This window comes from Epinephelus lanceolatus, chromosome 5, assembly GCF_041903045.1.
Source record: "Epinephelus lanceolatus isolate andai-2023 chromosome 5, ASM4190304v1, whole genome shotgun sequence".
NCBI classification, from domain to species: domain Eukaryota; kingdom Metazoa; phylum Chordata; class Actinopteri; order Perciformes; family Serranidae; genus Epinephelus; species Epinephelus lanceolatus.
The window spans coordinates 10474049-10490233 of NC_135738.1; the positions used below are offsets into that span (position 1 = coordinate 10474049).

At 40.0% G+C, this 16185-nt stretch overlaps 2 protein-coding genes across 2 annotated transcripts in view; one reads left to right on the forward strand and one right to left on the reverse strand.

The window, feature by feature from the left end:
- Positions 1–11727, reverse strand: part of LOC117262372 (transcription intermediary factor 1-alpha-like) — a 32564-nt gene extending 20837 nt beyond the window's left edge. The window contains exon 1 of the mRNA XM_033635293.2: positions 11697–11727. The gene's annotated coding sequence lies outside the window, so the exon portion shown is untranslated. The remainder of the gene's footprint in view (positions 1–11696) is intronic.
- Positions 1107–11012, forward strand: LOC117262373 (aldo-keto reductase family 1 member D1-like). Its single transcript, XM_033635294.2, has 9 exons — positions 1107–1266; positions 1498–1665; positions 1753–1869; positions 4409–4486; positions 6608–6730; positions 7129–7238; positions 9942–10107; positions 10438–10520; positions 10661–11012. The coding sequence occupies exons 1-9, from the start codon at positions 1174–1176 to the stop codon at positions 10701–10703; spliced, it is 981 nt and encodes a 326-aa protein (XP_033491185.1). The 5' UTR covers positions 1107–1173; the 3' UTR covers positions 10704–11012.
- Positions 11728–16185: the final 4458 nt, after the last annotated feature.

Sequence of the window (16185 nt, forward strand, 5' to 3'; positions counted from 1 at the left end):
CTTTTTTGGTCATTTTGTGTCACTTTGTAGTTGTTTTGTCGCTCTTTGTGGTTGTTTTGAGTCTTTTTGTAGTCACTGTGTGTCTCCTTGTGGTTGTTTTGTGTCTTTTTGTTGTCATGTGGTAATTTTTTGTTTTAGTGGGGTAGATTCTTGCAGTTTCTTTGCATCTCTTTGTGGTTGTTTTTGTGTCTCTTTGTGGTAATTTAGATTCTCCTCCTGGTTGGTGAGTGTTAATTTGAGTGACAATTTGTAAATGAAGGCCAGGGGGCCCCCTGACATGTTGGGCCCCTGGGCCTGTGCTCAGTAGGCCTGTTCAATAATTCATCCATGGTGTGACATGGGACAAACAGGTGACACAGGTGATGTATAGAGACACAAGATGTAAGACACAGACGTATTGATTTGAGTATTGTACCGATTTTGTGTTGTTTCTGTTAGTGGGAGCGTTGTTAATGTTTGTGTGCATTTATGAAAGTGTGTTTAATGAGTGTGTCATATATTTATAAATGAAAAACAGTATGTGTGCAGGAATGTGCAGATATGTGCAAGGAGATGGAGGAGAACAAGAAAACATAAAATAAATGTCAGTAATAATAATTATTATAAGTAAGTTCAACTACACTACATAAATAAATAACAATAATTAGAAAAAAAGAAAAATTATAGAAAACAATGAATCAATTAAGGAGTTCGGTGTAGCCTGAAAAGGAGGCGTCCAGGAAGAGCTAATGGAGGTCATGTTTTTTTAATGTGTAATGCAATAATGCTGCACTATCACATCCATTGTGATCATCACTCAGTTTGTTAAAGTAACTTATATTTTGTTCATGAAATCATTAAATTAGATTATTTTGGTACAGATTTCAATTATGCACAGCCTATTTAAACTGCTATAATAACAACAATAACAGCGTGACCACATAGTTGTTATCACAGTATGTTCAGACGCTGGATAATATTTACATAAGATTATGAGTAGAGGGTAAACATTACAGTTTACTACTGCAATTAACACTTTGTCTTCATTATTTTCTCTCATGCGAGGAAAACACCTGTGAGACAGCACAATGTGCCACAAGTCCATCATGGCGGTCAGGGTTCAAGGTTCATGGTCTTTCACAGATAAACAGCCAGGCTGTAGAGAGCTTTAGTTAATCAGATATTTTCACACACATGAATCTGACAGCAGAAAGCCACAGAATCCCTCTCAGCGATGGGAACCATATTCCATTGCTGGGATTGGGCACCTATGGGGATCCTCGAACGGTGAGAAGAATTACATCTGTGTGTTTGTTGATTAGTATGCGAGCTCAGCTTGTTTATGACTGCTTCACCTTCACGATGTAGGAGTGCAGTGTGGAGACTGAATAAACATTAACAGCAGAATGTGAGCATTCATTGACCATTTGAACAGGAATGCACGTTAGCACAAACTGCAGCATGACATAGTCTACACCAGGTTAAATAATATTTACATTTTCTGTGGTGTTACGACAGACACGCAAAGGCACAGCATACGAGTGTGTCAAGTTGGCCATAGATGTGGGTTACAGGCACTTTGATGGGGCATTGGTGTATTTCAATGAGCACGAAGTGGGTCGAGCCATTCGAGAGAAGATTGCTGATGGAACCGTTCAAAGAAAGGACATCTTTTACTGCGGAAAGGTAATACGTCCTGTCAAATATCAGGCATTTTATATGTCTTAATTTCATGTGATTGTTTTCTGATTTGTTCTCTGTTATCTTCCTCAGCTCTGGAATACCTTCCATCCACCAGAGCTGGTGCGACCGGCCTTGGAGAGGACACTGAAAGCCTTAAAACTAGACTATGTGGATCTCTACATCGTTGAGCTTCCTATGGCCTTCAAGGTTTCTAAACGCAGTACACAAATAGATTGCAGTTCACTTATTAGCCAGCCACTGAGTGCCTGAACTTTGCCCAAAGATATGGCGTATTCGTTGTGTTTAGTTAGGATAATGCTGTCATTGATTTATCCTGTCAAGCAGGATGTTTTGAAGTTCGAAGATACTTCAGTTTCAGAAAAAGTCCTGATTGAAAACTATTTGAAATAAAAGAAAGAATTAGAAAGGATAGCAACACAAACCTAGAAACACATCTGTATGTTGTTTCACAATCTAACAGACAGTTTTTTATTTTTTAACTTAAAGCTCCAGTTGGTAACTTCTATGTAAATAAACTTTTTTCATATTTGCTGAATTTGTCACCACATCCTGACAGTAGTTCATTAAGACAGATACTCTGTTGAAAAAAATCATGTTCCTCTGCCTTCTTCTAGTAGTCCTAAAGGCATTTGCAAGAATCTATCAAGCCTCAATTGAAATAACCAATCAGAGCTGAGGAGTCTCTCTGGCCAGCAGGCGGTTCTCATTTTACTGCTAAACAGTACACTAAAATATGTTTCTAGAACAGCTGCATGAGAGACCCCCCGACTCTGATTGGTTGTTTTCGTTCAGGCTTGATAGATTCATGCAAATGCCATTTGGAAGCACCATTTATCAGCGATAAGTTTGTTTTATTGTTAGATTGTATGACTTGCTTGTGTAATGTTGAAGAGGTCGTGAGGTATGTGTTATACTGTATATTTTGACCTCTGTGAATGGTAATATTGGTCCTTTGCGACTACCATACATATGTGACAAATGAAAAGCAAGTGAAGCTTTTATTGTGAAAATGCTGACTTTGAGAAAATAAACAAAGACTGCAGAGCAACACAGTTGTTTTACCGTTTGCTCGTTTGTTTGTTGGCATTGCTACTAAGCCAATCAACATGTATAGCAGTCTCTTGTCGTCAGTAATGTGGTTATTTATAGAAGTGAAAGATGGCCACTACACCATTAGAGGCAGTCGAAGGGGGTAGGGACTTTTTATTTATTATTATTATTTTTTTTATTTTTTTTTTTACAGATTATCTGTCTCGACTACTGTCAGGATATAGTGACAGTTTTTATCAACTATGAAAATGTTACCATCTATAACTTTAAATGCACTACATATGACACCAAGACAATATTATTGAACAGTTATATTTATGCATGGTAGCTAACTGCATAACATGATTACTTTTACAGTAATGGCAACTCTTCTTCAAAAAATGACTAGCGACAAATCTAGCGACTTTTTCTGATGTTATTGGAGACTCTGTTGTGAGAGCACGTATCATTTCTATTCTTTTCAACGAGCAGCAGATGCTGACGTGGGCTCCTCCCTCGCCCCAAAGCACTCAAGGCGGCCCAGTCCTCCCTCCCAGCAGCAGTCAGAGCAGGAGATGTTAACCCCTCCACGTCCAGACTGCAAGTGAATCGCGCATGCGCAGAACCGCCGCTGGCTGATCCCGACCTGGTTTACAGTCAGGGCGGGATGTAAATGTAAAATTTTCTTTGTCTAATATAAATCACTGAAAGAAGGTTCATTTGTAGTTCTAAACATATTCAGGATTTTTTTTACTCAGTTTTTGTCTCTCCCATGACGTTATTCCTCTCTCCTACAGCGTCCATTACAATTACATGCATATGGACAATTATGCAAATTGGGCGATGACGTCATTAAGCACCATCAATCACGCTATAAATCCAGATCAATTGTCTACAAAATAAAAACCTGACGAATTTCTTTTCGTCCATTATACAGATCTTGTTATCAGTCACTTCATATAGTGAGGAATATCGTATCTTACCACGTCTTAGGCTTGCGTGTGTTTCTCCCTGTCTATCCACATTTGCCTGCTTTCAAGATGCAAATATCTCCATATTGTCCAGTTGACAAGACCAGCACACTTCCCCTTTGCGCACCCAGACAACTGAGGCCTAATTATGTATGCATGACAGGGCAGTAGTCACCATATACATTGAGGGGGGACATCTCCAAGTCCTCTCAGCACAGTACGCAGTACAGTTGTCTGTATATTGTGCTACATTCGTATAGTGTAAGCATCTTTGTTACTTTACTTGCAGGAATAAGAAAAAAAGTTAGATACACTGAATATTATTTGATCTTTTCCACCATTACCTGCATTCCAAATATTGCGGAGGTGTGTGGTTTAGGTGCCCTAAATACCCCTATATTTTCTAGTGAGACATTGCCACCAAAATGATCACATAACCATCCTGGCCACCCCACAGAAAATTTTCTGGCTCCGCCACTGGGTTCCAGAAAAGATTAGTCAGCAAGGGGTATGTTTGGTTAAGAGTGGGTAACTGATATCATTTAGCCATGTTTACATAACTTACAGTACATGAAAGTGTCTTTGTCATAGTCAGATATTTGTATGAGTTCTGAAAGGAGCCAACCTCACTTCTTCACTTTGTACAGTATTTGTACAGTATATACATGACCAATATTTAAGTCATAAGTGTTAATGCAAATTATTAATTTCTGTTTAAATTTTAGCCCGGAAATGAATACTATCCAAAAGACAAGAATGGAAAATACATCTACCACCACACAGACCTCTGTGCAACATGGGAGGTGAGTCCTGTTGAGTTCCCAGTGGATGGCCCTGCTATTTAATGACTTTGTATGACTTTGCCCTTCTCCTTCTTGTTTTCTATAGTGTCTGGATATGGTATTTTCATGATTTCCAGGCACTGGAAAATGTTTTGTTTTAAAATGTGTCTGAATAATCCCATGAGGGATGGGCTTCCTTGGGGCAGCCAGACACGAAAATAAAAATTTCATTCATTCATTCATTCATTCATGACGTGTTGTTTTCTCACTTAATGTATTCAGTCGTGTTTTTTAAGTAGAACCATGGAGACATCAAAACATTCATAAACTAAATATACGTACATTTATGTGACTATAAAGTCAGCACTATGAAATACACATAGGCTACACTAAACTAGCAGTAGAGTGTGAGAGTGAAAAAATAGAGCAATAGAGTTGAATCTGTGTCACTGTTTAGACTCAGACTTCACAAACTAAAAACAACAGCCTTCAAAGCAGTAGAATGAATTGCGTGGATCTTGTATTGGATTGCATTAGATTTAACTAGAAGTGTCTAATAACATGTCAATTAGGCTTGGGCATTATCAAGGTATTACAGTCTACTGCAGTATTTAGAAATCCTGAAGGTATGATTTTCAGTAACGTAAAAAATATGGATGCTCCTCTTTCTGATAAACTGATACGGAGATGCTGTGTTGAGGCGATGTGTTGTAGTACACAGCACACACCACCAGAGGTCAGTCTCTACTGGTGGAAAAGACAGTTGAGCTGAGAAAGATGGGGACTGTGAGTGGTGGGGATAACGTTACAAGACTAGTAATTGAGAAAAATGCCTCTGCTCCTGTTTGGGAGTATTGCCACATATAACTTTTTTTTGGGAAATTCTTCCAACTACAAAAGCAGTTAATTAGCCGCATGATTATGTTTAACACATCATCTCCGTTCAGCCCACTGATTCGTTAACTGAGTTCAATAAGATAATTTTCATCTGCTAGCTTTTGAGCTATCAGCACACTAAGATGCCTAACGTGTTAACCACCACATTATTGCAATTGCTAACCACACACCAAATATTTTAACTTACACATAGTAATGTCAACTTCAGCAAACGCTACGATAACGTTACAAGGTTAACGTTACTCCTCATATATGTAATATTTGCCAAATGTAGACAGGTATGCGAGTAGCTAACGTCACTAAGATTTTTTTTTAATACTTTAATACTTATCGCTAAAGTTTCCCTTGAATTATGGAAGCTAACTTTGTTAGCGGCAATTTAGCACGGCAAGCTGGGTGCAGTGTTCAGTCAGGTTGCCTGTGTAGGCTGGCTTTTGTAGTGTCCTCTGGCTCTCTCAGTCAGATCCACCCCTTGCTCCTCCACAGCTCCATCCTCGCGTCCAAATTTGCATGAAATTTTCAGAAATCCAGGATGGCAGTGGCCAAAATGCCAAACTAAAGGCTTCAAAACGGCAGTCTACAAACTAATGGGAGACTTCACGGTGGCTACGTCCATTATTTTCACAGTCTATGGTCGCTATCCGCTGCTGCAACAAGTGTCATTGGGTCCTCAAGAAAGAAGGGCGCTTATTTCCTTTCTCTTGATTATTCTATGGGCCATAAGTATTCAAACCCAGCAAGTCTTGTCTAAGTGGACGAATTGCGGTCATTTTTTAGATTTACTCTAATGCTGTATACTGTATGCCCTGGTGAAATGTCAGGAAGGTATAAAGGTATGAAAAAACAGACAATGCCCAGGCCTAATGTCATGTTAGTGTCATGTCATTTAATTCAGCTGTGCTACATTGAATTGTTTGTCCCTTCTCCAACAGGATCTGTTATTTTCTCTGTGCACTGTAGTGAATGTCTTCCAAGAAAATATGACAGTGCTAACATAAAAATTATGATACAAGAGAAGTCACTTTGGCATTTGATATTCCTTCAGTCTTGAAAGTTGCTGCCAGAACATTCTCTGCTGCAGCATCACAAACCATCAAGGACAGTGTCATAAAGAGCCAAGCTCTGTTTGTTCAAGGATCTGTGTTTTTCCCTCTTCACTGTGTTTTTCTCTCCACTCTCTCAGTCAGTCTGTAAAGATAATCACTGTCAGTCTTTGAGAGGATGTAAATCTTTTCTTCTCAACAGGCTTTAGAGGCTTGCAAAGACGCAGGGCTGGTTAAGTCTCTGGGAGTCTCTAACTTCAACCGCAGGCAGCTGGAACTACTTCTCAACAAACCTGGACTCAAGCACAGACCTGTATCCAACCAGGTGACCCCAACTTGTCCTTTTAGACTCTAACTGACATCAGAGATAGCATAGTGTATGTAGTACGGTTGTATATAATATACAGCAGGCTATTAACAAGAATTCAGTGCTTAGCTTCTCACAAATTAGGGCTTAGTTCTTCCATGTAAATGCAAAGTTTTAGGATATCTATGTATCCTTTATAGGGTATGTTTTACAGTCAACAGACTTGCATCCAGTTCCTCATTAAAATAGTCTAGACTATCCCAGAAGACATCTTTCTTTAGCTTTAATGGTTTTGAAAAGAGTGAGCCTTTCCTATCTATTCCCATCCAATTTGATTCTGGCGACTAAGAGTAGAGGGAGATCACTTTGGGCCAGTTTTCTCTTATATTATTTATTTTCTTCTCACTTTCCCGTAGGTTGAATGCCATCCATATTTCACACAGCCCAAGCTTCTGGAGTACTGTCGTCAGAATGACATTGTGATTGTTGGCTACTGCCCAATTGGCTCCTCCAGAGATGCGTCCTGGTATGTAGGTTTTAAGAGATGTGCACTGACAGCTGGCATTTTGTAATGTTTTGTTCCCCCTGGTATTGTATTGACGGAAGGTTGAAAAACGCTCAGAGAAAAGCATTTTTAGATTTGTCAGTAAAATCTCTGTGACACTAAAAGCAAAGGAAACACTGGTGATTCATTGTGTGAATAGACAAAATCTGCAATGAAAGTAACAAAGTGTAACTTCAGTCATGGAAAGAGCTTTACCTAGATCATTATACACTGGCAATGTTCAAAATTGTTGTCATTGTCATGAGCCTGGGTTTTTGTTATACTCTGTTATCCTATGGATTTTGTTTTGGAGTTTTCTGTTTGTGTTCCTTGTTATTCATCCATGTTTAATTTGATTCCTGTTTTATTTTGTAGACTCTCTCCTCATGTGTCATGTCAGGTTTTACTTCCTGTCTTTGGTTGTGTGTTTTCCCACCTGTTTTCTGTCACACCTGCCTCGTTAGTCCCTCCCTGTTCCAAGAGTCTTCCCATCACACCTAGGGCCTGTATCACGAAGCTGGATTAATGTCTTAGCGAGGTAACTTCAGGGTTAACCCTGGGTTTTCGGTCTCACGAAGCCGGTTCAGTTCTTATCGGGGTAGATCACCATGGTAACTTACTCTGAACGGCTATCCTGCTCCGGAGCAGGGTAAGTTCAGGGTTGAATCTGATCCTATAAAAAGCACCACCCACTGGCCAATCAGCTGTTCGGAAAAAAATGACTCCGCTGACAGAAATGCAGCCCAGTCATGACGGGAAGTTTAATTCATTTGATTGATTTTGATTTGAAAGTTTATTTTGAACATTTAAAAATAAAAGAAAGCAACAACAACAGACAATGAAAAGATTGTTCAAAAAGGAGTGGAAAGAAGTCGAAATTTCATCCCACCCCTTCATAAGAAAGAAACTGATCATTTGCCGACACTTAATAGCACCATTAATTTGTGCCAACATTTTGTTTTGTTGGAGGAAATGATCCCTGTTAAAGATAATGGGCCTAATTGACAGCTTTGCTGCTGGAAATGTGGAAAGTAGCCTATCATGTCTACACTTCATGGTGTTTGAGGGATTTTCCTTTTTGTTTTTTAAAGAGGGAAAATCCCTCTGATTTTATTCAGACTATCAGTTTGGTGTTGGTATGATTTAATTGTGGCGTCAGCTTTAAGCTTTATTGTAGCATATATAACGTTACGACACAGAAGACCAATTTATCAGACGCAATGATGTTAGACGATAATTGTAATACACGCAATTTATCTGCGCAGCATTGATTTCATGGCATTCAAGGGTGTGATCAGTGTCAGATGTACAGGTACAGGTACTGTAGCTACTTGAACCAGTGATGAGTAATTTAACCTACACATCATTTTATTTGCTACCTTGTTTTGTCTTGATTTTTCCCTCTCTCCTCCTCTATTTCTTCTTTCCTTACCCATTTTTTTTTTCCTCTCTTCTCTATTTTGTGATTTCATTGATGTTTTGATGGGAATTTCTTTGATAAGCTTTTAGTGGCTTCTAACCTCTCTGGCACTTTTCTTTTTTTAATCTTGTAAATGTTATACTGTCTGTTTTTAACATTATGTGCAAATAAACTAATCTAAACTAAAACTAAATATTATTCATCCCGTTATGTGTTGCCACGCATGTTTCCTCCTCCTGCAGCTGCCACGGTGTTGGCCTTTTCTCTAATGTTGCTTTTCTCCTCCTCATATTTTAGTAGAATTAATCTCTGATCCTCACGAGAAATACTTTTTTCCCCTCACATACGGCGCTCTGTGAGGACGCTCTGTGAGGACGCTCAGTGACGCTGCGCTTCTCTCATGATTGTGATTGGTCCGCTGCGTGCGCGTTCACGGTTCTTGATAAAGCAACCCTGGGTTGAGTTACCGAGTTGATATCCAGCATCGTGATACCGATTATCCTGATTGCCACTGTTAGGGTTAGTCAACCCAGGATAGGTCTGGGTAACCCAGGAAAGGTTGATCTCGCTTCGTGATACAGGCCCCTGATCTGTATTAGTATTGGTTTGATCCAACTAGTGTACACAGAAAACTAATCACAAGAATGAGACACAGCTAGAGAAGGAGGACACGGGCAAAAGGAGGGGAATGGGGATTGGCTAACAACAAGGGTGTGGACAAGGCTATTCAAGAGAAGGCTGAGACACAGGGTCAAACATGGGGGGATTGCACATGCGCAATGTAACTTGAGCTGCGATTCTGGAGGTGACAGTGAATAAGTGCCGACCAGATGTTACTGTGCATGTGCAATCCCCCCGTGTTTGACCCTGTGTCTCAGCCTTCTCTTGAATAGCCTTGGGTGTGGAGGGGAACACTAAGGTGGAGCAAACAAGACCAATGCAGAACAGGTGTGAGGGGAAGCCTTTGGGAACAGGGAAGGACTAACGAGACAGGTGTGACAGAAAACAGGCGGGAAAACACACAAAGACAGGAAGTAAAACGAGACATGACATGAGGAGAGAATCTACAAAATAAAACAGGAAGCAGATTAAACATGAATGAATAACATGAAACAAGGAACACAAACTGAAAACTCCAAAACAAAGTCCATAGGATCATGGCAATTATCTTTACCAAACCCTCATTAGTTGGGATACTAGATATAAAAACTCTGCTAAAAGTCCTATCCTGTCACCATCTGTGTGCTCTTCTGTCTCTGGTGTAGGGTGAATGTGAAATGTCCTCCCCTGCTGGAAGACGGGCTGCTTGTATCTATCGGGAGAAAGTACAACAAGAGCTCCGCCCAGGTAGCTCTGCGCTTCAACGCTCAGAGAGGAGTCGTCGTGATCCCCAAGAGCTTCAGCCCCGAGAGGATCAAACACAACTTCCAGGTGGTTAACAAAAATGCTCTCAAAAAATTACCTTTAATGAATTTTCAAAAATATTCTAGTATTCATATAATATACAAATTACAAAACCACACTCCCCTTTCCCAGTCCCCTGTCTATCCTACTCATCCTCCTAATCCATCCAACCACCCAGTCCTACCCCAACAGGCTACACCTGTCTACAACTGACTAGAACAATAACATCAAAATATCATGGCTATGGTGTGCATATGATGATGCTCTTGTCACAAAGACAAGTTATGGTGACATATTCCCTGTTTTTACAGTATTCATAAATTCATTTAAGTGACAACAAATCATATTTTGTTCCAGATATTTGATTTTTCACTCACTGAGGAAGAAATGAAAGCCATCGAGGCGCTGAACAAAAATATTCGCTTTGTAGAGTTGCTTATGTAAGTATAATCTATAATGTTATATATAATCACAAGTGAGTTAAACCACTGTACTTTAGATTTTTCTAATAGACTAATAAGTCCTCATCATTAAGCTCAGAGCAATAAAAACTCTCTTTTTTTGTGTTGTCTCAACACAGGTGGAGTGACCATCCAGAGTACCCCTTTTATGATGAATATTAATGTTTTGACTGATTCTTTTCAGCTTCTTTATTTTACCAATGAAGTTTGCACTGGTATGTTTTCAAACTAAACACTAGAGGGCTCCAGCTAACAGAAAATGAAAAGCTCAAATAAATGAATGGCATTAAAAAGAACAACATAGTGCAGCTCAGATGGATGATGACAAAGTTGTTCAGTTGTTGCATGTGAGTTTCACAAAAGACTCATGTGCAGCTTGTGTGATATCTGAAGAGAATTTATTGTTACTTACACCTGATTTGAAATGAACTGATGCACCTACTGCTGATAAATAAAGTTTGCTTTCAAATATGTTGCTTCTCAAGATATCCATCCAGGTTTGTCTTTTGAACATGTTTCAAATACATCATCCTCTCGTGGCCATGTGATCGCTGTATATAAGTATAAGTATGAAGATTACAGTAACTAAAAAACAACCAAAGCTGACCAAAGTTCTGTACCTTGTTCAAGGTCAGGCAACAAAAACGGCTGCATTACAGCAAACACCACAAATATAGAACAGGTAGTTATGTAAGTCCAAGAGCCAAACAAACACACATGGCCTTTTAGGAGGACATACAAATTTCAGCTGTGGGGGAGCTCTAAAATAAAGAACAGCTCTAGTTGTAACAAAGTCAAATATATGAACATTCATTAATAAACACAAGGATGAAGTCAAATTTTTCGGTGAATGTATTAAAAAGCACTACCCCTGAGGTAAGAAATAAACAAATCAGGTTAGATCTGCTGGCCATAGTAATCATTTACTAGATGTAATTACCGCAACACACACCGCCGCCATACGCCGCGCGTCAAACCGCTCGCCTCCGTTATATTCTATCAATAAACCCACGGCGCCGCGCCGCTCTGCTTCAGTCCACCGCTCCTATTTCCAGCGCGGCCGACGCTGCGAGAAAAGCCTTTTGTGTACGTCTCGGCCGCCGTAGTATCAACTCCGGTTGCAAATATTTATTAAGACGATTTTGATAAACTCACCCGTGAAATCCAATTTGTTGTAGCCTCAAAGTTTTTCCTCTTCTTCTTCCGTTACTAGCAGTTGGCAACCATTGGCAACTAGTGTAGGTGCAGCCACCTAGCGGGCTGGGGTGGGAAATACCCCAGCTCAGTGGCCTAGTGGTAGAGTGTCCGCCCTGTGACTGGGAGGTCGTGAGTTCGATCCCCGGCCGGGTCATACCAAAGCCTATAAAACTGGGACCCATTGCCTCCCTGTTTGGCACTCAGAATCAAGGGTTGGAATTGGGGGGTTAGATCACCACATGATTCCCGGGCATGGCGCTGCTGCTGCTCATCGCTCCCTCAGGGGATGGGTCAAATGCAGAGAACAAATTTCATTCACTCAGTCAGTGGAACTATAATCTTTAATACACTTTAGCGTCGACGGTGCCGCTGCACACCGCTGCCAATATGCGTTGGGGGGCAACACTTGACGGCCACAACGCCGCGCCGGCGGCAGTGTGTGTTGCACTTAATTCTTACAGAAGCAATGGGCAGTTTTGCCTATTGCGGGTTTAGTTGTGGCACTGATTTCGCATGTGATAGTAAGATGTAACCACATACTTAAACCATGGGTTTGAGTATATATATATACATATACATACACCTAAGTATGTTGCTGAAAGACGTCTTCATGTTAACCTACCAGAGGGGTGAATATTATCTGTTCTATTAAAAATCTATAGCACATAATTCTCTCAGAACACCTCATATTAAAAACAGACTGATATACTGTATGCTTGAGAATTAAAATGACCATCAAAAATAGGAATAATTTTGCCAAGGGGTTGTTGTCCTGAGAACAACATTTTGTACGATAGCCCTTGGACAACAACTGCCTCAGTCAAAGTGGCCACGCCTTTGATTATGCAGAACTTAAAGCCTTAACAACATTTAAACAGGATTGTTATAAAAACAAAATCAGCCCCCACCGTACTGTTGTCATGAATGATGAAATAAGCCATAGATACCAAAACTGTTTTTTGAACCAGGCTGTAAACATGTTTATTTTAGCTGTGGCCTGTCGATGAATTGCTGTTTTTAGCACTTCGCATTGGCTTCACCTGTCCTCCCTGTAGGTTGCAGCTTGGCTAACAGTTAGCCCGCCAGAGAGCTAGCTGCTTAGTATTAACTCCTTAATCATAACAGAATACAGTTATGTTAAGGTTCATCCCTGCTCATTTTAGAAATGCCACTACAAGAAAATATGTTCTTTGTTTGTATTGTCAAAGGGACAGTGAGTCATGGATGTTTGTTTCTGGCTGCCAGAGTTAGTGGACTAGCTGTTTCCATAGTGGCAAAATATTACCAGTTAATCTTAAAAGCATATATTTTAATGTATGTAGTACCAGAGTGGTGTAAACCAAAATAAAACTTTCAGGTTGGGTCTCATCTTGTAATTTGCGCCTCTGTACACAGCTGTTTTGTATATATTTTGCAGGATGTGAGCAGCAGGTCTCTCTTCGATGACATCACAAACGCTGATTGGCTGAGGCAGTTGTTGTTCCAGGGCTATCATACAAAACGTTGTTCTCAGGACAACGACCACTTGGCAAAATCAGGAAGTGCTTCATTGACCTGTATTATGCTTTCTTGGAGACACTGCAGTAAAGAAGGTCATATGTGATACTCATTAGTTTTTTTAGTAAATGATTTCACATATCAGAACACATTTTGATAAACAACAGTAAAGCAAAATCAGCCCAGTCACCAGAAGAAAATTTTGCCATTGTACATTTCTGCAAACCACAGAAACGTTACATTTATATGTATCATATGGTACACATCATATAAGCGTTTCTACAGTGACGTAGTTCTAATTACATATATGACTTCACTTTTGGTAGATGGTGTGACACCTAGGCAGGACAGCTGCCAAGCTGCGAACCACTGTTTGGCATCAAAAAACAACACAGCTGAGACACTGGCAGCATGTCCGACAGGGATTCTGGCACCAAAGCCAGGAATATTAGCCAAACCATGATCTTTCCAAACCATAACCACGTGGTTTCTATGTCTAAACATATTCACTTGTTAAGCAGCATTGTTGAAACATGAAGTTTCAACATATCCACTACATGATAATAATAATAATTGCTACCCATGGTTTGCAAAAATGTACAATGCCAACATTTATTCTGGGGATCAGGATGAGCAAAATACATTTATAGCTGGAACGTTTTTGCGTATTGTTAATTAAATGTGATCATTTTCGTTGTGCATCTGCCGGTATTCCCCTTTAAAAGCATGACACAACAGCTTCAAACTGTCCGTCAGACTCGGGTAAACTCTGAGCTCTCTTTGTCTTGTTTGGTCACGGAGGGTATATGAGTTTGATCAGTCACAGTGTTGACTCACATTGTGTAATCTTTATGTACACACCTATCACCTACTTCAACCATCATGGCCAGTTTTTATTCTTGGCTGTCTGTCAAAGACCAAGTTTCCCCTACAATGTGAAAGGAAGGAGCCGTCAGCAGCATTATATGAATCTGGGTATTTTGTTATTAGTAATGTCTGATAAGATCTGTTTCAAGAAACTTTTACTTTTTAGGACACCATTTGCTGGACAAGGCCCCTCTTTGAGAAAGGTTTGAGTAAATAGGCTATTTGTGTATGCCACAGTTGATCATTTGATTTTGCAGAAACCTAAAAGTGAAGGCAAGAGTGGAGGTGAAGACTATTAATCTGGAAATCCATCCATCAGTGCATCCAAATGCAGTATAACATGAAGTCTGATTTTTCCAAACATGCCGTCCAATTAAAATATCAAATACAGTTTTCTTCCACTGAGCTCAAGTGACAAAAATCTGGTCAAATATTAATCATTAACAAGCTCTGTGAGAGAGCCCCCCCCCCCCCTCCCGTAATGTCTAAATCTTGTTGACTAAACTTTAACTTCTCATACCAGGAGATCTTGAACCAGATGCTTTCACACATTAATTTAACCGGCACAACTGAGATTGATCTGAAGAGACAGGATGGACCCTTCAGAGAAGGCGGACTACAATCTGATCAGTGACCTGTGGCAGTACAGTTAAAGAACAGCAGGAAGCTGCAGAGAATGAAGAAATACACTTCATTATTAAACCCCCTCCTGGTGCTTTGTCTTTCTTTGTCTTCTTTTGTCCACCATGGTCATTTACTGAATAACTGAATAATAAAAGCTGAAAGGATGTTTTTGAACCTGCTTTGTACCTATCCACCACAGTAGTTGTATTTTTTAATCAGAGCTGAACCAGTATTTTCAGTAACACTTCATAAGACAGCCCAAGTTTTAAAGTGTACCTCTCGCCGACTTTCCCGGGAATTAGCATATAACTCCCGGGAACTTACATGTACTTTCCCAGGAGTTAGAGCATAATTCCTCCCGGTCACTTACCACATACTTTCCCAGGAGTTAGAGTGTAACGACGCGGTCACTTGGCATATAGTTCCCCGGGAGTTAGAGCATGACTCGCAGTCACTTGGCATATACTTCCCCGGGAGTTAGGGTATAACTCCTCCCGGTCACTTACCACATAATTCCCCGGGAGTTCATGGTCACTTAGCATATACTTCCCGGGAGTATATGCTAAGTGAACTCCTGGGAAAGTATGTGGTAAGTGACTGGGAGGAGTTATACCCTAACTCCCGGGAAAGTGGGCGAGAGGTACACTCTAAAACGCGGGCTGTCTTACGAAGTGTTACTGTATTTTCCAGTCAGCACCGTACGGTATTGTACCTTATTGTGATTTAGTTTTGAACTGTTTTTTTTTAGGGTATCCTAAAAAAATTGGGGAAAAAGAGTTAATGGCTTTCTTGCAAAGAGTTAGATGAGATGATTGATACCACTCTCATGGCTAGATGATAAGGCTACAGCTAGCAGCCGGTTAGCTTTACTTAGCATAGCACAGAAGCTGCAAACAGTTAGCCTGGCTTTTTTTTAAAAGATATTGCTAACTAACACATTATAACTCATTAATCTGGTCCAAATAGCCTACTAAAGTGTAAAAGCAAAATGTTGTGGTTTTGATAGTTCAGCACATAGCCACCTGTAAAAACTAGAGGTTGTTATTTTTACACTTACGTTTTTTAGGAAACTTAATACAAAGCTAGAGCCAGAAGCCAGTTAGCTTAACTTAGCATAGCGCAAAGACTCACTGTAAACAGAAGGAAACAGCTATGACTTTATAAAAGCAACAACAAAAAAAGGTGACATAATCTACTAGCACCTCTGAAGCTTGCTAACTAACACGTTAGCATGTGATTTGTTTAATCTGGTACAAATACCGAAGTGTAAAAACAATATGTTGCTGTTTAATGGGCATAAGCCACCTGTGAAACCACAAGTAGCAATTTTTCCACTTCCGTTTCATAGAGATTAAAGAAATAAATAAGGCACTTTTCCCCACTTCCTGTCTCTTTGCTAAACTAAGCTAAGCTAAGCTAAACTACACTAAGCTAAGACAAGCTAAGCTAAATTGCTGGC